Genomic DNA, 22,882 nt, shown 5'->3' on the forward strand with positions numbered 1-22,882 from the left:
ACAGAGCTACTTTGACGTCAAAGGCAAAAGAAGTCCAGAATCCCACCGCACAGCCTTCCCTTTGCCTCCACGGCTTCCCGAGACTGAGGCACCTAGGAGAAAGCCTGGAGCTCCTCTGGGACACAACCCTGAAAGAGCACTGAGCAGAGAAGTCAAGTCAATAGACCCTTCAGGGCTTGCACGGTGACATCAAGTCTTCTCTTTTGGGAGAATGGTAACTGCTACCTATCAAAGTAGGGAAAGGAAGACGGGAGGAGGGCCACTCCACTTTAAGCGTAACCTTGCATTTACTTCAGGTCAGGAGCTCATGATAAACAACTAAATAAGGAATACAGAAGGGGCACGGTGGGTGGGAGGTGGGAGGGAGGGTTGCAAGCAAACAAGGGCTAGAAACCACCAGAGCTGGAACGAATGAGTTTATAAACTGACAGCTCATATTGTGGAGGAGAGTGAAAACCAAAACGCATCTTTTCAGTGGAAGACCTCCCATTATGTTTTCTGGCATAAACAAATACAAGTGTTCGGCCTATTTCATTCATATTTACTTTCTGTATCCTAGAACATTGCAGGTGTGTGTGTGTGTGTGTGTGAACATTGCAGGTGTGTGTGTGTGTGTGTGTGTGTTAGTCACTCAGTCACGTCCAACTCTTTGAAACCCCATGGACTGTAGCCTGTCCGCTCCTCTGTCCATGGAATTCTCCAGGCAAGAATACCGGAGTGGGTTGCCATTCCTTTCTCCGGGTAGTCTTCCTGATCCAGGGATCGAGCCTGAGTCTCCTGCATTCCAGGCAGATTCTTTACCATCTGTGCACCAGGGAAATCAGAACAACGGTATGTAACTAAGTATAATCATGAGCATAGTAAGTGGTGCGAGACCTATGGCTCCTAGCATTCTAAGGTCTGCTTAGACACAAATCATTTTGAAAGGTAATACAGACTTTTGAAGAAGGTAGGCTGCATTCTGTAAATGGAGGGTCTGGGCCCTGATGAGTTATACGAAGTGTTTAGTAACCTCCTCCCAATAAATGTCTATATAAACATTTCTCAGAAATCTACATGGGCTCCAACATCAATAGTGTGTGTGCGCTCAGTCCTGTCCAACTCTTTGTGATCCCAAGGACAGTAGCCCACCAGGCTCCTCTGCATGGAATTTTCCAGAAAAGAATACTGGAGTGGGTTGCCATTTACTACTCCAGGGAAACATCCCAACCCAAGGATCGAACCTGCACTTCTAGCATCTCCCGCAGTGGCAGGCAGATTCTTTATCACTGTATCACCACCTAGGAAGCCCCCTAAGTCAGTGAGTTCCACACAAAAACTTAAAAGATGAGGAAGGCAAGACACCTACCTAATTCTTAACCCTTTTAGGTAGAAATATCCTATTTGTGATCTATTAATTACAGTACTGAATCCAAAGCAAACAACTCTATTCAAATTCCACACAATTATTTCCATTAACACTTAATTTCCATAAAGTGTTTGCTCATTCACGTGTTTGCCTATAAAAACAACTAGTATGAAATGAAACGCCAATGAGAAGTAAGTTGCAAACATTTTATACCAGACAGTGCTTGCTGCAGTCTGAACACTTCTTCTACTGATAAACTCTGTGGAATTCTTTCCTTTTCTGTCATCGTGTCACTCTGCTTCTCAGAATAAGGCTGTAATTTACTACATTCCAGTTTCAAACTTTCACATTCTTCAAGTATTTGTCTGTTTTCCACATTTAGTCTTTCTTGTTCCCTCCTCAAAACATCTCTGTCATTTTCTGCAGAAGATAGTTTTCTACTTATGTCTTTTATTTTATTCTCAAGTTCTTCAATTTTTTTTGTAGACTCTACTTTTTCAGCCTGTAGAACTTGAATAGATTTTTGCATCTCTTGGGTTTTAGAGTGATCAGTTACCGCAATTCCTGGGCCACCTAGGACATAAACATAAAATCAGGGACATATCAAATGCCAAGTACCAAGAGACAAATAGCCTGCTATATACAACTTAAGATTCAACAGACTTCAGAACTTGAAAATCTTAAAAAGAAAAGTTAAAATAACAGTGAGGTAATACTACTCCTATTAGAATGGCCAAAATCAGAACAATAACACCAGCATATGCTCTTAAGCCACAGGGACTCTCATTTATGGCTTGTGTGCAAATGCAAAATAGCCAGTCCAGAAGAGCTTAATGATTTCTTATAAAACTAAGAAATACAATATTCTTATCATATGATCCAGCCATCATACTCCTTCATATTCACCCAAAGAGGTTGAAAACTTACATTCACACAAAAACCTGAACTGCAATGTTTATAGCAGCTTTACTCATGACTGCCAAGACTTGAAAACCACCAAGATACCGTTCATGCATGCAAGCTAAGTCGATTCAGTTGTTCAGTAGGTGGATGATTAAAATCTGTGGCATAGCCAACCAACAGAATATTATTCAGTGCTAAAAAGAAATGAACTATCAAGCCAGAAAAACATGAAGGAGCGTACACCTGAAATTTACAATACAGTACATCAACTATGCCTCAATAAAAAATTATTTTAAAAAACACAGAAGTTTAAACATACATTCCTAAGTGAAAGAAGTCCATCTGAAAAGGCTACCTATTATACGGTTCCAACTTTGTGACAATTCTGGAAAAGGGAAACAATGAAGAAAATAATAAGAATAGCTGCAAGGCTGGGATAGGGGAATGAACAGGCAGGGCACAGAGGATTTTTAGAGCAGTGAAAATAATCTGTATGATACAATGATATACATTTGTCCAAATCCATAGAATGTATACCACCAAATGTAAATCCTAAGATAAATATGGACTGTGGGTGACTATGATGTGTCTTGGTAAAAAATGTAATATTCTGATGAGTAACGTAGACAGTGGGGGAGGCCATGCGTGTGGAAGGATGGGGTATAACCAAGATCTCTGTACCTCCTCAATTTTGTTATAAATTTAAAACTGCTCTAAAAAAAATAGAGTCCTTTAAAAAAAAAGTTAAATTACTATAGTAAATAAAGCATTTTTAAATAGAGGAAAGATATTGGGCTGTGCTGTGCTTAGTAGCTCAGTAGTATCCAACTCTTTGAAACTCCATGGACTTCAGGCTCCTCTGTCCATGGGGATTCTCAGGTAAGAACACTGGAGCAGGCTGCCATGACCTGCTCCGGGAGATCTTCCCAACCCAGGGATCGAACCCAGGTCTCTGGCATTGCAGGCAGATTCTTTACCAGCTGAGCCACCAGGGAAGCCCAAGAATACTGGAGTAGGTAGCCTATCCCTTCTCCAGGGGAACTTACCAACCCAGGAATCAAACTGGGGTCTCCGACACTGCAGGCAGATTCTTTACCAGCTGAGCTACCAGGGAAGCCCCAGGAAAAATATTATTTGAAATCAAATACTAAAAGCCTTTGTATCGGAGTCTGAAAAAAAGTGAAAACACACCAAACAATGCAAAGAAATCTCTGTTATAACTGTTTACCACAAAGGCAAAAGGACTTTTTCATTTTTGCAGAATCTTAACAACAGTGGTACCACTGCAAATTTCCAGCAGATGAGAAGAACTAGTCATTTATTCATTCCTTAGAACTTAGACCAAGTTTATATCAGCTAGGTTTGTCATTTAATACATCAAAATAAAATTAATAACCTTGTTGTAACAGATTTTCCAGTTCTTCAATCCGATCTTCATAGTAACTTAATTCTTCTCGATGCCGACGAGTTATTTCTGTCAATTTCTGCTGATGTGCGTTCTGTAATACTGACATTTCATGTTGATGGTTATCGATTTCCTGACTTCGAGTCTGTTTAAGTTCCTTAAAAAATTTGAACAAAGTTAACCACATTTATTTATAATAAATAAGTTTAAGCTATTTCATTGTTGTTCAAAAGTCCACATTATTAAAAATAATTCTCTGAACATGCTAAGGCTGAAAAAAGTTTAAACACAGGCTTCAAATTTGCATAATTCTAAAAGACTCCACCCTTTCCTTTCTTGGGCCTTAAAAAGTTTTTCTACTTTTAATGAGGAAGCACCAGGAAGAAACAACTGAAATAAAAAGCAAGCAACATCTTTTTTTCATTAGTATCTGTGACCATGAATTTCTCCTGCTAATGACACAGTCCACCAAGATCAGGGTCCACCTCTGGCCGATCTGTCCCTGTTGTTGCCCTATTACAGCTGTTTTTTTGCTCAGCCTTTCCTTCTCTCAGTCTTGATGGGACCCCTAAACTGTCAACCAAGATGTCTCACTACCCTAGTTGATACCACTTTCTCTCTCCTAGGAACCTGAATCTTGAGATGCATCTTTCAAAGGAGGAAACCGATGAGACCAGAAGCATTATAATAGCCGCACCCTGGAGAGCCTGTCCACTGTGTCCCACTGCCTACATTTCTCATGCTGGTCCAATTTCTATCCTTCCTGAGACTAAAATGGTCCATTTTTCCTTCAATCCTATGGAGAGACTATTCCTGACTTCTTCCAATAAATTCTCTTATGCTTTACTTAGCTAGAGACAGGGTTTTTTTGCTTGTAGCCAAGAATCTTAACCTGTAAATTAACCTCGATTTCCTGAGAAGACAAGTGAAGCTATTCTTTAGTCTTTCGCACTTACTTATGTGCCAGTACTTGACAAGGAACTTTACACTTAAGCTTCAAAAACAATCCTTCAAGGGAGGTATTATGATAATATCTACTTTACTGATGATAAATCAGAAGCTTGTAAAGGTTAAGTAATTTGACCAAAGCAGGACAGCTGGTAACTAGTACAGCCAGGATTCAAACTCAGGTCTAAATGAGGAACTCATCCACAGAGAAATTAAATTCTATACATGACAATAATTTACATATTAAAAACAATTCATTGCTTAAGGAAATGACTGATACAAACTAGTAAAGTTCCACCATGAAGGGAAAACAACTATTTACAGTAAATAACATTAACATTATATTCTGTCAGTGTTCTTTAACCTTAATCCTTGAAATTTCAGTAACCCTGAAACTGTTTCAATAAACAGTTTTACGAGATACACAATAGCAAATAGACTTACGAAACATAAACTACCTAATAAATAAATGTTCAAAAACAAATCGGAGAAGGCAATGGCACCCCACTCCAGTACTCTTGCCTGGAAAATCCCATGGACGGAGGAGCCTGGTAAGCTGCAGTCCATGGGGTCACTAAGAGTCGGATACAACTGACCAACTTCACTTTCACTTTTCATTTTCATGCATTGGAGAAGGAAATGGCAACCCACTCCAGTGTTCTTGCTTTGAGAATCCCAGGGACGGGGGAGCCTGGCGGGCTGCAGTCTATGGGGGTTGCATAGCGTTGGACACGACTGAAGCGACTTAGCAGCAAAACCAAATGACTTTGGAAAGAGATATTTTTATAGTCTTAAAAGTGTCATAAAGAATAGAGAAGATATAAAAATGGCAAAAAAAAAGAGACTATCATAATCTATAAAGTACTTTTATAAATTAGTCTTTTATTAATTTAGGCTTATACTTTTAATAAGCAAATTTTAGATGTATAACAGCCATTGTTTCAACAATCCACCTTACCTTAATGATATTTTGCAGTTTGCAGATTTCACTTTGATCAGAGCTATCTGATCCTTGTGCTTTAGAAGTCTAGATCAGAAAAACAGAATTAGAAAGTAACTGTACTGATTTTCTTATAAAAGAGAATGTCAAAAACTAACTTTAATAAAAGATACTTTTTTTAAAAAAAGGGGGCATTTACACAGGGAATACAGCCAATATTTTATAGTAATTTTAAAAGGAGTATAATTCATAAAAATACTGAATCACTATGTTGTACACCTGAAACTAACATACTGTAAACCAACTACACTTCAGTAAAAGTAGAAAAAGAAACATAAGTAAGAAAGAATGGGGGTCGTTTCTCAGACAAATTCTTATTAAAGACTGCCAAGCACCTTTTAAAGAACCTAGTTGGACAGTAAGTAATAATACACAATAAATAAATGATACTACTCAAGAGTCTGTTAACTAATTAAGGAAGACAATACCTTTACAAAATAAGAAAGAAAATATCACAGAATGTTTTCCTTTGCTTAACAAAATTTAAATTTGATGATAATCAAGCAGCTTCCTAAAAGGTAATTTCTAAAATGGAATGTTACCCAATATTAATGCTAATATTAATACTACTAATAATGCTAATATTAATTTATTGGCTTTTGGATGATTTTCTTTTCATTCAAAGCTGTGTATTGCTCATTTATCTTTATTAACATTCACCACAGCATGCTAAGGAACCAAAAATTGCTCTCTGATTAAAAGAAGGAACACAATACATTAAAAAGAATACGGGGCTTGGAGTTGAAAGATGTGTGTTTAAAGCACAATTTAAATCACTGTGACAATGAGTGTATTACTTAAACCTTTACTTTGCTTATCTGCAAAACAAAGGTAATAAATACCTCACATAGTTATTAAAGACAATGTATTAGATTAGTATACAGGGAAACATAAAAATTAAAGTATGATATAAATATTAATTTTTATTATGCCTTTCTAGAAAATTAAGCCCCCTGAAATGGACCCAATTATACCTTTTTCACCATAATACCCCAGTACAGGTCTGTCTTACAGAAGGCATTCAAGATACGCTGAAGTAAATATACCCAAAATTCATCTTTTCCACAGGAGTTCTTACCTTGGCAATGTTTCTTAGAATGTGTTCCTCAGATCATCAGTATCACCTGAGTACTTATTTAACTATATTTTCCATCACCCTAAAACAGCCTACAAAATACTAACCTTGAATCTCTGGTTAGTAACAGTGGAGCTACAGTATCACCAAATTTCTCAGGTTATTCTTTAACCTGAGAAAAGAGGAACTATCATCTTTTAGGAATAAGATGGACTAACAGATCATCCTCTCTAAGGTTTATCTTGGGTACTGGGAACATCCAGCAACTCGGGAAGCAAGGAGATCATTTTAATTGGGAGGCTTTCTTCTTTACGTAACAAGATTACACTCACAAAAAGATAGAAAATAATCTCTTATACTTTATTTTTCTCCACAATGATAAAATAAAAGTCCGTATAAGCAATATTTCAGTTTATTTCAGGTCTTGAATACACTGGCTACCTCAATAATACATAAAATCTGATACACAAGAAAAAAAGGGATTCTTGGAAGAAAGTTTACAGTCCTAAATAGAAAGGACTTAATATCTATTCTAATATTTGAGAAAAAAACACAAAATAGTTTGTGTCTTGTAATACCAATCTATTATCAGATTTTTTTCATTTAACATATAACTAATGGTGGCTGAAATGGTAAAGAATCTGCCTGCAGTGGAGGAGATCCAAGTTTGATCCCTGGGTCAGGAAGATCCTCTGGAGGAGGGAATGACTACCCACTCCAATATTGTTGCCTGGGCAATCCCGTGGACAGAGGAGCCTGGTGGGCTACAGTCCACTGGGTCACAAACAAAGCAACCAAACAGTCTGACCTCAGTCAGACACGACTGAGCGACCAACAGCAATGCAAACAAGAACCTCACACCACCATCTACACGAACAGCTTCAAATGGGGTGCCATGGAGGCCTGGGGTCCACCAGGTAAGTCTCAGGGACTCCAGGGAAAAGTGCAAGTTCAACCACAGGAACTTTGTTTTTATCTCTTTTAAGGGCTGACTTGTAACTTTTATCGTAAAAGTTCTCTTGCTTTAAATTAAAAAAAAATTTTCTTTCAAATATTGTACAGAAGAGGAAACTGAGGCTCAGAGAAAGATGACCTGACTAAACCAATTTACAAAGTCACTGGCAGAATCAGAATTAGAATACAGGTTTTCTGATTTCCTAGTCCAGGGTTCTTTCTGATACCAAAACGTCTATATAGAGCATGAACATTTTTACTCAGTTTTCAGAAACTCATGAAAATTCTACCTACCTGAGCAATATGCCTCCAATGGCCAACTTCAGACTCAAGTCTTGAAACTTCATTTGACAATCTATTTATTTCTCGTTGTGATGAAATGATGTCACCAAAATCCATGTCATCGTCATGGAAACCTGAAGCATGATGACTTAAACCATACCCAAATGGCGAAGACGCGGTAGCTGCTGGTCCTCCACCAGCTCCTGAATCCACTGGCTGCGCAGCAGACTGTAGCTTCAGCAGCTGATCCTGCAGCGCAATCTGTCTTGCTTTAAGATGGCTGATTTCCACCTATATTTATAATCCGTACTTTAGAGAAAGCACTGTGAAATCATCATACTGACCCTTTAATATATTCATGTTAAAAGTTATAATATTTAAAAAGTACCAATGATTGTACTCTACCAACTGAATCCAAGTTGTCTATAACATCCCAATGTAACACTTTTATTTCAAAAACAAACATGATTGATTACCACAGTTAAAGCAGAGATAATGTTTTGATTAGTATAAGGAAAAGAATTCCACTCATACATCAACTAAAGCAACAAAATCCTCAGGTAAACATCAGTTTACCATTAGGAGATACTACATTATCAGGTAGTTTGGCATAGGCAGTTTCTTCGGGTTCTGTTTGTGATTATCAAGCCTCAAGAGATGAGAAAATAAAAGCTTCAGCAGTCTATGCACTGTTGAGTTTCCTTAGAACACCTGGTGGAAGAATCTTTTGAACCTGACTGTGAATGGCTGGATTTGGGCTAATGCACCGTGAGTCATGTATGGATGTGAGAGTTGGACTGTGAAGAAGGCTGAGCACCAAAGAATTGATGCTTTTGAACTGTGGTGTTGGAGAAGACTCTTGAGAGTCCCTTGGACTGCAAGGAGATCCAACCAGTCCATCCTAAAGGAGATCAGCCCTGGGATTTCTTTGGAAGGAATGATGCTAAAGCTAAAACTCCAGTACTTTGGCCACCTCATGCGAAGAGTTGACTCACTGGAAAAGACTCTGATGCTGGGAGGGATTGGGGGCAGGAAGAGAAGGGGATGACAGAGGATGACATGGCTGGATAGTATCACCAACTCGATGGACATGAGTTTGAGTAAACTCTGGGAGTTGGTGATGGACAGGGAGGCCTGGTGTGCTGCGATTCACGGGGTTGCAAAGAGTCGGACACAACTGAGTGACTGAACTGAACTGAACTGAACCGTGAGTCAGGTAACTTGGACTGGTCTACACAACACAGCTGAAAGCAAGCTTTGATTTATTAATCTGATCTTCACAGTAAGCCTTGTAGATTATTAATTAGCCCATTAGTCTCAGAAGGAAATCATGTATTCAAAGAGGCCTTGGTTTTGGCCTTGGCAAAGAGAGGCCAGTGAAAATCTAACTCTACTCAGGAAGAGAACTGTATAAAACTTGTGATATGCCAAATGGAGTTGTAACTGAAGACTGGCAATACTAAGTCAACATCCAAAAGAAGTTACAAACACAGGACTTAGCATGATGCCATAACCATTCCAAATGAGAGATTACACAAAACATGAAAGTGAGTGAGCTAGAGAAAGCTAAAAAAAGCTTTCTGTAAAATACTCAAGCTAGTCCAAAAGATATCCTGCCACAACTAAGGAAAATCTGACCTTGAGGAGACAGCCAATGAGTAACAGTATTTCTACAGGTATAATGTCAAGGAATTAGACAAAGAAAAACCAAATACAAATATGTCAGAGGTCATAGCAAACAGATACTTTTTCGTATCAAAGCCCCTTCTCTAGTTGAGGTTTATAGAAATGTGCAAATCTTATTTTCCCATAAATGATATGAAGCAATCTGTGTCTTTGGGCAATCTGAACATCACAATGAAGGCAACAAACAGATTCAGAAAACAGCAGATCCAAAGTATACCTCATCTTTGATTCTGATAAGAAGTGATGAAGTCAACAGTTCTTTCCAAATGTAGCTATAATGCAAAGGAAGTTCTCATCATACAATAGACAGTTACATCAAGCTGCAGAGGTAACTCTACTTAAAAAGATGTACTCCTGAACTTGAATTTTTCATTTGCCCTCTGATACCAATAGCCAAGTAAAAAATAAAATATCAAAATTTTCCATAGTTTTCTCAACTAGGATATAAGTATCAGAATAAGCTAAGGGATTTTTGAAAAATACCAGTACCAGGTCCCTTCCCAGTACGCCAAATCAGAATCTCCAAGAAGATCTAACAATATGTATTTTTCATGATTCAGCTGTAAACCTGTAGGTGGGAGCTACCGCTCTACCGGAGTATAAGTCAGTGCTGCTCAAAGTATGTCTCTGGACCAGTGTAATGAACGTTTGCTCCAGTCCATGACAAGTATAGAAAACTAAAAGAAAAAGGTTTAAAAACTTTTAAAGCAGTTTGACAGAGCAATTTTATATCTGCTGCTAAGTCACTTCAGTCGTGTCCTGCACTCTGTGCGACCCCATAGATGGCAGCCCACCAGGCTTCCCAGTCCCTGGGATTCTCCAGGCAAGAACACTGGAGTAGGTTGCCATTTCCCTCTCCAATGCATGAAAGTGAAAAGTGAAAGTGAAGTCGCTCAGTCGTGTCTGACTCTTAGTGACCCCATGGATGGCAGCCCACCAGGCTCCTCCGTCCATGGGATTCCTTAGGCAAGAGTATTGGAGTGGGGTGCCATTGCCTTCCCTGCTGAATCTTAAAAAAAAAAAAAAAATGGACTTTTCACTTTAACTTGAACTTATAAATTTGCTTTTTACACTCATTTTATCTTGTAGTAATAGTGTATTTTACTGTATTGTATTGTTGTTTTTATTGTATTTTATGAAATCAATTCCAAACAGATTGGAAATTTAAGTTCTTTAAATATTAATCTTTAATGTGGTTTACTTTTTCATCTTAGAAATCAATGCATCTAAATTTTTAAAACCCAAATATAAAGTGATTGTAGAAATGAACATTTAATCAACAAACTGAAGAACATCCCAATGATCTGAATAATTACACGAGAAAAGGCTCAATTCTATAGAAGCATTTACTGAATTCCACTTATGTACTAAAACTTAAGAGAATTCAGTGACCTAGGTACATAGGTAGAAAACCTAGGTACACAGTCTATATTTTAAGGATTCATAGTAACATTGGTTAAATTATATACTATTGGCACTGCAAAGGCAAGATAAGCTACCTCCAAAATAACCATTTCTATCAAACTGAAGAGAAGAGGGTTAAGTCAACTATAAAATACCTAATCTTCTGTTTTTCCATGGAAAAGCAAGTAAACACAAATAAGCATATGTTAACATTTGTAGTTAAAATCATCTTCTTTAAAAAAAGAAATGTTATTAGCAATCACACTGATTTAAAACAATTTACATAAATAGGTGAGAAGTAAGTTTCATAAAATCAGAAATTATAAACAACATAGCCCTGAAGATATTTTATACAAAGACTGTTATTCTTCTGGAAAACAGAAATTAAACTCCACAAAGGTTAGTTTATGTAATATAAATATAAAAGCTTACAGAGTCCTTGTTAAATTAGTGATATCACACTGAGTTGGGAATTATTAACTTCAACACCCTTTTTGATATTTTCACAAATCTAAATAGAGCTTGATTTATAACTCTTAGAAACCATCCTAAACACACTGTAGTGAAGTAAATATGAAATCTGTTATAACCTTTACCTCTTTCTGTTGTAGTTGATGTCGGTAATTCATGGATTGCTGCTTTATTTGAAGCTCTGATGCCTCATGCTTCTCTTCCAGATCAGCACAAAGTTTTTTGAGTCTCTCATTCTAGAAGCAAAGAAAAAAGTGTTTTCAACAAAAAGACACATGTTACTAACAGTTATGTGCAGGACGTTATAAAAAAACATATTGTTTCATGCACAAAAAAGATGAACTATATAGTAGGTCTCAGAATTTTGATTTTTAAAACACAATTCCAATTAAAGTTACATGTACAATAAGCATGTTAATAGATTATGCATAATTGTTTTTTAAAAACCCTGCTCAGCTTGATTTTCTGCTAAGAGAAAGTCACTCATCAGTGGTTCCCCCATCTTTGTACACCCAGTGTCTAACACACTGTAGGCAATAAATGTCAGGAAAATGAGTGACCTAGATTACATGTTTCAACTTTTGTGTTCTCCCTGAACGGTACAAGTTTTTGTTTTTTTTCATCAGTACAAGTTTTTTAAAGAAACCCTTTATAAAAAGACTTATGGTTGAAGTATAGGTAGGAGGCCAAAGCCTCACATTACTTGTCTGACTGAACCCCAGCCTCCTGAGCAAGACATCTCTGAAAAAATCATTTTGAAAACCACTACTAGAACTGTTTGAAAAACTACACTTAAAAGTACAGAAAATATTCTAAATATAATTCAATAAATTTAGATATCACAATCTTTCAAGATATTGGAAAATATGGAAAAAATTACTTAAATTTTGAGTTCAGTTCAATTCAGTTGCTCAGTCGTGTTTGACTCTTTGCGACCCCATGGACTGCAGCACGCCAGGCTTCCCTGTCCTTCACCAACTCCTGGAGCTTGCTCCAACTCATGTCCATTGAATTGGTGATGTTATCCAACTATCTCATCCTCTGTCACCACCCCCTCCTCCCGCCTTCAATCTTTCCCAGCATCAGGGAAATCTTTCCAATGAGTCAGTTATTCACATCAAGTGGCCAAGTGTTGGAGTTTCAGCTTTTAGCATCAGTGCTTCCAATGAATATTCAGGACTGATTTCCTTTAGGATGAACTGGTTGGATATCCTTGCAGTCCAAGGGACTTCCGAGAGTCTTCTCCAACACCACAGTTCAAAAGTTATCAGTTCTTCAGCACTCAGCTTTCTTTATAGTCCAGCTCTCATATCCATACATGACTACTGGAAAAACTATAACTTTGACTAGATGGACCTCTGTTAGCAAAATATGCTGTCTCGGTTGGTCATAGCTTTTCTTCCAAGGAGCAAGGGTCTTTTATGGCTGCAGTCAACATCTGCAGTGATTTTGGAGCCCCCAAAATTAAGTCTTTCACTGTTTCCACTGTTTCCCCATCTATTTGCCATGAAGTGATGGGACCGGATGCCATGATCTTAGTTTTCGAAATTTGAGTTTTAAGCCAACTTTTTCACTCTTTCACTTTCATCAAGAGGCTCTTCAGTTCCTCTTCGCTTTCTGCCCTAAGGGTGGCATCACCTGTGTATCTGAGGTTATTGATATTTCTCCCGACAATCTTGATTCCAGCTTGTGCTTCATCCAGCCCAGCTTTTTGCATGATGTACTCTGCACTTAAGTTAAATAAGGAGGGTAACAACATACAGCTTTGATGTACTCCTTTCCTAATTTGGAAACCGTCTATTATTCCACGTCCAATTCTAACTGTTGCTTCTTAAGCTGCATACAGATTTCTCAGGAGGCAGGAAAGGTGGTCTGGTAGTCCCATCTCTTGAAGAATTTTCCAGTTTGTTGTGATCCACATAGTCAAAGGCTTTGGCATTGTCAATAAAGCAGAAGTAGATGTTTTTCTGGAGCTCTCTTGCTTTTTTGATGATCCAACGGATGTTGGCAATTTGATTTCTAGTTCCTTTGCCTTTTCTAAATCCATCTTGAACATCTGGAAGTTCTTGGTTCATGAACTGTTGAAGCCTGGCTTGGAGAATTTTTAGCATTACTTTGCTGGCATGTGAGATGAGTGCAATTGTGCGGTAGTTTGAGCATTCTTTGGCATTATCTTTCTTTGGAATTGGAATGAAAACTGACTTTTCCAGTCCTGTGGCCACTGCTGAGTCTTCCAAATTTGCTGGCATATTGAGTGCACCACTTCAACAGCATTTGATTTAGGATGTGAAATAGCTTAGCTGGAATTCCATCATCTCCACTAGCTCCGTTTGTAGTGATCCTTCCTAAGGCCCACTTGACTTCACACTCCAGGATGTCTGGCTCTAGGTGAGTGATCACACAATCATGGTTATCTGGGTTATTGAGATCTTTTATATAGAGTTCCTTTATGTATTCTTCCCACCTCTTCTTAGTATCTTCTCCTTCTGTTAGGTCCATACTGTTTCCGTCCTGTATTATGCCCATCTTTCCATGAAATGTTCCCTTGGTATCTCTAATTTTCTTGAAGCAATCTCTACTCTTTCCCATTCTACTGTTTTCCTCTCTTTCTCTGCATTGTTCACTTAGGAAGAGAGAGGAATAAAAATGAGAAAGATTCTTGATGGTGTTCAGTTCTGGTTGAAGCCATTTCCTAAAAGACTGGCTAAAATTTCTGCCCTTGGGATCCATAAGATTCATATTTCTATCCTTAACTATCCCATTGTGCTTAACCCTTCTTATATTATCAAGGTCTACTGAAACCAATTCTAGTTTTTGAGTTTCATTTTTTGAGCAGTCCTAAGGACTGATATTTATAACATTCTTTCTTAGTAGCTTCCAAAAGAAAAACTATATATATACTTAGGAAACAAACAAACAAAAATATTTTATTTTGTAATTACCATGGGGTACACTGGGTACTTTTATAAATCTAAGAATAATCATGAGGTCATAATGATCTTGTTTTTTCTGTACCTTGAAACATTTGTTGCTATTTTATCATCCTAAGAATTAATCAGGGCTCCCAGGTAGCTCAGTGGTAAAGAATCCACCTACAATGCAGGAGACGTGAGTTCAGTCCCTGAATCGGAAAGATCTGGAGAAGGAAATGGCAACCCACTCCAGTCTTCTTGCCTGGGAAATCCCATGGACAGAGGAGCCTGGTAGGCTACAGTCCATGGGGTTGCAAAAGAGTTAGACACAACTCACTGTAGTGGGTTGTCATTTCCTCCTCCAAGGGATATCTCCCACCCAGGGATCAAACCTGCATCTCTTGAAGCTCCTGCATTGGCAAGAGGATTCTTTACCACTGAGCCACCTGGGAAACCATATGTATGTATATGTGTGTATACATACACACATACATACACACACACACACAAGTATAAATGTTTTTAAAGGCAGAAACTTAGAGAATAAAAATTTTAATTGTTGTAAGTGCTCACTGAAATTTCTGAGGAAGTTTTTCACTACTGCTTTATTCTTACTTCTGTAAATTATTTATAAAATAATTTAACAGGAAAATTAGAGTCCACTGGGTTCAGATGGTAAATGGGAAGACTATTTCCCTTGGCACAGATGGTTAAATTAGCTTAGGTTGGTTGCTATTACTTGCAACTCAGGAAGCCTAACTAATTTAATTAATCTCAAATATTAACACCTAATTTCCTCTGGGATTTCTTTGGAAGGAATGATGCTAAAGCTGAAGTTCCAGTACTTTGGCTACCTCACGCGAAGAGTTGACTCATTGGAAAAGACTCTGATGCTGGGAGGGATTTGGGGCAGGAGGAGAAGGGGACAGAGGATGAGACGGCTGGATGGCATCACGGACTCGATGGACATGAGTCTGAGTGAACTCCGGGAGATGGTGATGGACAGGGAGGCCTGGCGTGCTGCGATTCATGGGGTCGCAAAGAGTCGGACACGACTGAGTGACTGAACTGAACTGAACTGAACTGTCTATACTGAAGCTTCCTAAATAAACAGAATTTTCTATTGTAATTTCCTACTGGTTTTAATCATATGTTCACCTTCTTTTTACCATCACATAAGGTGTTACCTTTACAAAGTGTTTATGTGCTGAGGGAAGGCAGGAATCATGTATAGTCAAAATCACCTTGGAAAATAAAACTGTTGAGAAATTCAATAGTATGTTATCCTCTAGTATTCGAGTAGCTCAGAGTACTCTGAATAAGTATCAAACAAGGAAGCTGTCTATCACTTAGGGATATGTTATACCAAAAATAAATACCTGTGAACACTAGAATCATATCTGCTATTGTCCAAGGACAATACTAGGAGAGAGACTAGAGTTGAAATCAACAGAGGGACAGAACATTTCTATCTTCCTCCTTAAGTTCAATACAGAACAGTCATTCACTAAGCAGGTTAATCCCATTTACTACACCCATCTCCCGCTCCAAACATATACAGGAAAATTTAGCTTAATTAATGCCACTACATACATCTCTGCCATCTAATTTTTCTGGGTATACCCACAGTGAGTACTCTCTCAAGGATTTCTTTAGAGACTGTAGGAACTATTTTCTATCTTGGTCTTACAAAGAAGCTATTAAGTTTATCTGTCACAAAAACACCTGCTGCTGCTGCTGCTAAATTGCTTCAGTCGTGTGCGACCCCATAGACGGAAGCCCACCAGGCTCCTCTGTCCCTGGGATTCTCCAGGCAAGAACACTGGAGTGGGTTGCCATTTCCTTCTCCAATGCATGAAAGTGAAAAGTGAAAGTGAAGTCGCTCAGTCGTGTCCGACTCTTAGCGACCTCATGGACTGCAGCCTATGAGGCTCCTCTGTCCACGGGATTTCCCAGGCAAGAGTACTGGAGTGAGGTGCCACTGCCTTTTCCGACAAAAACACCTACTAATAGGTAATTACAGCTAAGGTCTCTTAAGTGCCACCAAACTGCCATCTTCTACTGAGGCAGAATGGGGCTTCCCAAGTGGTGCAGTGGTAAAGAATCCGCCTGCCAATGCAGGAGACACAAGAGATGTAGGTTCAATCCCTGGGTCAGGAAGATCCCCCAGAGCAGGAAATGCCAATCTGCTCCAGCATTCTTGCCTGAAAAACTCCATGGACAGAGGAGCCTAGCAGACTACAGCCCATGGGTTCACACAGTTGGACATGACTGAGCACTCACACACACACACACACACCTTGAGGCAGAAAACTTCAGTAATCCCTCTTGAGAGATCCCTCCACTTTCAAATTTACAATCTTACGCTGGTAATCTAACGTGTGCACACTCAGTTGCTAAGTAGTGTCCAACTCTTTGTGACCCACTGGACTGTAGGGAACCAGGCTCCTCTGTCCATGGGGTTTTTCAGGCAAGAATACTAGCATGGTTGCCATTTCCTCCTCCAGGGGATACTGGAGGATCCAATATCCTCCCTGGGTATCCCTGATACCAGGGATCGAATCCGCATTTCCTGTGTCTCCTGCATTTAATAGGGGTGGATTAAGGTGGATGAAGGTGGATGCTTTATCTGCTGGGTCATTGGGAAACCCTTGGTAATATAGACCAGAGTTCAATGATGCTTGTTGTCAGAAAGTATTTTCTTATATTTAAATTCCATTTTCTTTTTTATGGGCTTAGCAAGGGGAACATGCTTACCACAGTCCTCTAAGAATGTTGTTTGCTGAAATACTATTACGCACTCCCTCATCTTTCTTATCCAAAGGCTAAACATTGTCTTGGCCAAAAAGTTCATTCAGGGCTTTCCATAACATCTAAAAAACTTTCTGGCCAACCCAATGGTTAGATGTCTTTAGTACTTTAAAATAGATGCCATTTTAAAACCTTTCATTTTTTTTATGGCTTACCTTTGAACTCTTTTCAAGTTTTCGTCATCCCTATTAAGTACAATGACCAGAGCTAGTTATCACAAGGCACTGACTAATAATGAAAAAAAAAATGGTAAAATTAATTTGCTATTCTTACATTCCACATTCTCTGCATACAAATATCACACCTTTTTAATATCAGGGAATGAAAAACTCTATATTAAACAGAAGTGCGTTCTTCACATTACACTTAAATGTACAACTACAGTTTTAGCACACTATTAAAACATTGTAAATCCTTGAAATGATAAATTGTTGCCACTATTGTTTCTATATTTGGCAGATTTCCTTTTTCCACTATTCAGAAGCAGAGGTGGGAATATTTAACAGAAAAGTGGAGTAACATGTAATTATATCTTCATCAAAGGAAGATGATAGAGCTTCAAAAAAGACAAGAAAACTAAGATAAAGGGGAAGAGAAAAAGCGCATTAAAAAGACAGGACTGAAATAAAGTGTAAATAACTCATGGTTTCAAAAAAGAAAAATCTAAATCTTTAAGTTTCCTTACCTCTGATCTTAAGATTGTATGAATGGCTTCAACTTCCTTTCTCCTAGCATTAGGTAAATCTGCTACAAAAGAAACGGCATATACTGAGTATGTGGTCAACATCATGTGAAGTAAACAGGCGTCTTTAGGAAAATATACTTCACTGAGCTTTAAACAGAATGGTATGCTGATCTAGGACAAATTCAGAAGACAAACATCACTTGACTGTTATCACTATCCTCCACTGTTACAGATGTTTACTGTCATATGAGTCATTCTGCTTGTCTTCCATATTCAACAGCATTTACCTTTACCCCTTGGAAGTGTTCATTAAAATTTTGTAATGGAAAATTAAGCTCTGTTTGCTTAGTATAATTTTTGATGAAAGGTATGCAAATAGGATGCAAAAAAAATTTTTCTTTTTCTTTTGCCCCCACAGTGGGGTCTTAGTTCCCCAACCAAGGATTTAATTTGGGCCCTCAGCAATTAAAGCACCAAGTCCTAACGACTGGACTGCCAGGGAATCCCCAATGACATATTTCTAACTTCTTATGCAACTGGGGTTTAAGGTCTTACTTTTTCTGCTTCCAATACTACCAAAAAAAATTTGTGACTTCTTAAACAAACAATAAAAATGCAGTAAAAGAACCCTTATTTTGAGTAACATGGACACAAGTTATTGAAAATGAGAATGAACTCAGTCTTGTTTTGTACATTTTCATTTAAAAGGAAAGTCAGAGGACCAAAATGGCAGTTGATGCTGCCAGATAATCAACCTCCATCCAGTTAGTTTTCTAAATATTAATATTTTTCATTACTTTCAGCCCTTTAATACTATAAAAATAACTTCTCTGAATCATAGTTTAAATCAAAGGAAAATACAAGTGGCATCCAATAAATAATAATGACAAACCTGCTCTTCTTGTTTTGAAAAATCACTAGGTGGGGATACTTGTATGGTTGTTTATACAAATTGCTTGAAACTCTGACAAGACTGTCTAATTGCTACTCAGAAGAGAACAAATTATAATCTAATCTGTTTAGGAAGGTCACTGTTAGAAGCTGCAACTGTTTCAAAGAGAGATTAAAGAAAAACAAGGTCATGAAGACCTCCCTCCATATCCTTCTCCCCAGAATATGGCCTTTTTAATATAAATGGGAGATGTTACGCAGACGGAAAAAGTTTTCCTCAATGAGGGAAAACAAAAATAACAACCATCATTTATTAATGCTTACTATTTGCTAGGCACAGTGTTAGGTTAGGTATGTTACATTCATGATTTCATTTAATCCTCCCAACTTCATGATAGGTATAATTATCTCTTTTTAACAGATAAGAAAACTTTGCTTTTTAAAGTATTTAATAATTTGCTGAAGACCCCACAATCTGTAACCCATGGATGTGGAATTTCAATCCATGTCTGATTTAAAAGCCCAAGCTCCTAAATCAGTATAGTGCTTGGTAGAATAGCAACTTTCTGATATTGTAACTATAGATAATTTTCAAGTTGTATCAATAGTGCTATTCTGAACTGTTATCTTGTTCATTGCTGGCACAAGGTAGACAATAAACATTTGTTGAAAGAATAAATGAAATGCATTCTGACCCTATTTTTAAATGATTTATAAAATCAATAAACTAGATGTTAAGCAAGTCTTATTTTAATACAAAGACAAAACAATAAAAGCAGATTTTTAATCACTTAGCAAAATTTTTACTAAACATGTACTATGCACCAAGGAAGGTACCACACATCCCAGTAATACAAGGATAAATAAAACAGAGCTGTCAGAGAGAGATCCACAAAGTTCTGTTAGACACAAGCAACTCAACCTGCCATGGAGTGAGAATGGTTTCACCGGCTACCTGACATGTCAGCAGGGTCATGCAGGAAAAATTGTTTTCCAGGCAAAGGAGGGTAGCGCGCTATGCTAAGTCGCTTCAGTCGTGTCTGACTCTGTGCGACCCCATGGACAGCAGCCCACCAGGCTCCTCTGTCCAGAGGATTCTCCAGGCAAGAATCCTGGAGTGGGATGCCACTTCCTTCTCCAAGATATAGACAGCAGCCCACCAGGCTCCCCTATCCCTGGGATTCTCCAGGCAAGAACACTGGAGTGGGTTGCCATTTCCTTCTCCAATGCATGAAAGTGAAAAGTGAAAGTGAAGTCGCTCAATCCTGTCCAACTCTTAGCGACCCCATGGACTGCAGCGTACCAGGCTCCTCCATCCATGGGATTTTCCAGGCAAGAGGACTGGAGTGGGTTGCCACTGCCTTCTCCAAGGAGGGTAGAGGAGGAGGTAAAAAGGAACGGCTTTCCGTGCATAGGCTTGGAGCTGTGTAGGTACCTCACGAAGTTCCCTGTACAGAAGTCCTGGGTGCAAGCATGCTTGTGTATATGAATATACATCTATGTGGCTATTGAGAGAGAGGGGGAGGGAACAAGAGATAAGACTGAGATAGGTTGAACCCAGATAGGATAGGGTTTTTGTCTCCCCAAGTTAAGAAGTTTGAGTTTTATCCGGTAAGTACAGAGTCAAGAGATTTTTAAAGCACATTTGTTTTTAGAAAAGTAACTGGTAACACAACAGAATATGGAGTAAAGGAGAAAGAAACAAGTGACAAGACATGAAAGAGAAATAGTGTGTGGGATAGATAACAGGGATGGGAACTAAAGAAGGAGGAATAATAAAGGAAAGGACAAATATAAGAAATACTTCAGGCACCAGATGAATAAGATTTGGTGACCAATTGAAAGTAGGAGAAAAAAGAGGCAAAACAATTGACAAAGATTTGTCAATTGACAAAGAGACAAAGATTTCTAAGTTTAGGAGAACGGGTAGATGGTGAAACCATTAAAAGAAAGAATACGGGAGCACATTTGGTGGGAAAAACAAAATGAATTCCACCTTAAGCCCCTAAGACATCCAAGTTGGAGGAGGAAGTGCGCAGTTTCTGGCTTAGGGTCAAAGAAATAGTCAACTGTTTTCCCCTATCTAGGAAACAAGGAGAGACTAGGCATTCCCCAGGTTAGCTAGCTAGCCCTTTTCTGCTTCTGACAGCCCTCAATGTCACATGATCATTTCCTGAACACAGGAAGAATCCCTTTAACTCCCACCTCAACCCGTCCCACCTGATGTACCTCCCACCCCAGGGGTACCCCAAGCAGTTAAATGGTACCAGCTACCATTTAACAGCAGCTACCCAATCTTCTTCCCTTCTAAATAGACCCCACAGAAATCCTAAGTATAGATACTCTTTCTAAATTAAACTATCTTTCTCTATTTCAACCAAATAAACAGGCATACTCAATTAAATCAGTATTAAAAAATTAAACCAGAATGCTAATTTATTTACAACAAACAAAACTAGCAAACGAACTGCTCTCATCCAAAAGACCACCCTCTCTGGAGGCAGACCTAGACTGAAATTAAAGAATTCTTTTGATCTAAATACTACTTGATGAACGAAGTATCAAGAAATCAAAACAGCAATTAACTTAATCATTGATTACCATGTAACTCCTGGTCACTATTCATTAGTAAAACAAAATGAGGACTTCAAAAATGAGTGCAGGTTGCTAAAGGGACCCGAAGAACAGGGTTACCTTCCTTGCCCTCCTGAGCAATACGGGAGGCATTGGTCGATTAGGCATGAAAATACACTCTCAGCTGAAACGCTGTAATATGCCATCAGAATTAGCAAAAATATACAATAACAGGAAAACCACACTCATGTTTCACTAACATATATTCAAGTAAGAAAGGGTAAGAGCCACTAAATATTTAATTAAGTTACGAAAATCGAAGAAACCCCCTCTCGCCAAAAAAAGTGACTACGTGTCATTATACAAATGATTATTTAAACTATGTCGGTATAAAGGAAGAGGACCAAAATCAGTTCCGCCTCCAAGTTAAGGCCAAAGTAAGCGGTGGGTGTGGATGAACCAAAGAAAAATAAACTCTACGCGATGTGAGGGCAGTTTCACTCTGCTCTGAGCTATCCCGGGTACTCAAAGGAGAACCACCAGAACTCTTTACACACACCCCCCCCCCCCCACAATGGTCTCTCATTAGAGAAGATCACTTAAGAGGCAAAAGGAGAAATGTAAAGAAAAAAGGGCGGAGTGACGCTTCTCTAGACCTGTCTGCGTCTCATGACAGATGGACTTGGGGACCAAACGGACGCTCCCAGGGTCCCAATAAACCCCTCCCTCCATCGCCCCAGCTGTTACCTTCCACTTCCTCCGTGCCCTCCATCAGCATATCCTTCGTAAAGTTTGAAATCTGGCCAGTGAGGGAAGCCAGGCTGCCCCCGACCTGACCCAGGGACTGGCCCAAGCCGGAGCCGAGGCCCCCAAGCCAGGACGACATCGCTGCGGGTTAGAGAAGGTCCGCTCTGCTCCGAGAAAAGCAGCCAGCGTCGTCGGACTACTCTGCCAAATGTCCTCGAACCGCTGCCTCCACAGGACTGTCCAAATCACAACACTCAGGAATCGATAACACGACTGGGGAATGGTTCCCAGTCCACGCCGGTTTCGGGGGATCCCACCAACAGCCGGGCTCTGATTAGAAACGCAAAGGCCTGGCCTGAGACTTTACCAGGGTCCTGCCTCCAGTGATACAGTCAGCCCCGTGGGCCTCCGCGCATTCTCACGACTTCCCACCATCCGGATTAGGCCACTTCTTCTTCTGCTTCAGTGACTTTCCCTAGTTCCGTGGGCAACTCCTGCCAACTCGACGCCGGCCGCCATGACACCCACTAGGAGCGCGTCTATGGATCATAGAGAGACGCCGTGATAGCGTAGAAAGGCCCTGAAGAACCGCCGGACGTGTCCTGGGCGCAGGGGAACATGGGATCGCGGAGGACTGCGTGCGGCCGCCGTGGCCGCAGCCTCCAGCCCCAGGGCAAGGTCAACGTCCACGTAGCCCGCCGGCTTTGGCAGCAGGTGGAATACCAACCGGAACCCGCGGCGACGCGGCGCTCTCTCCAAGTGCAGCTGGGTTTTAGGCAGAGGGGA

The 22,882-nt window shown here is 39.3% G+C and overlaps 1 protein-coding gene across 2 annotated transcripts in view; it reads right to left on the reverse strand.

The window, feature by feature from the left end:
- Window positions 1-22,625, reverse strand: part of TRIP11 (thyroid hormone receptor interactor 11) — a 68,627-nt gene extending 46,002 nt beyond the window's left edge. The window contains exons 1-7 of one of the 2 annotated variants that reach the window (XM_005695321.3): window positions 22,097-22,625; window positions 17,885-17,946; window positions 11,602-11,712; window positions 7,928-8,206; window positions 5,563-5,631; window positions 3,648-3,813; window positions 1,562-1,921 (exon numbers count right to left, since the gene is read on the reverse strand). In XM_005695321.3, coding sequence (XP_005695378.2) covers window positions 1,562-1,921; window positions 3,648-3,813; window positions 5,563-5,631; window positions 7,928-8,206; window positions 11,602-11,712; window positions 17,885-17,946; window positions 22,097-22,235 — 1,186 coding nt within the window. In that variant the 5' untranslated portion in view covers window positions 22,236-22,625. The remainder of the gene's footprint in view (window positions 1-1,561; window positions 1,922-3,647; window positions 3,814-5,562; window positions 5,632-7,927; window positions 8,207-11,601; window positions 11,713-17,884; window positions 17,947-22,096) is intronic. The other variant, XM_005695322.3, reaches the window with a different exon arrangement.

This window comes from Capra hircus, chromosome 21, assembly GCF_001704415.2.
Source record: "Capra hircus breed San Clemente chromosome 21, ASM170441v1, whole genome shotgun sequence".
NCBI classification, from domain to species: Eukaryota; Metazoa; Chordata; class Mammalia; order Artiodactyla; family Bovidae; genus Capra; species Capra hircus.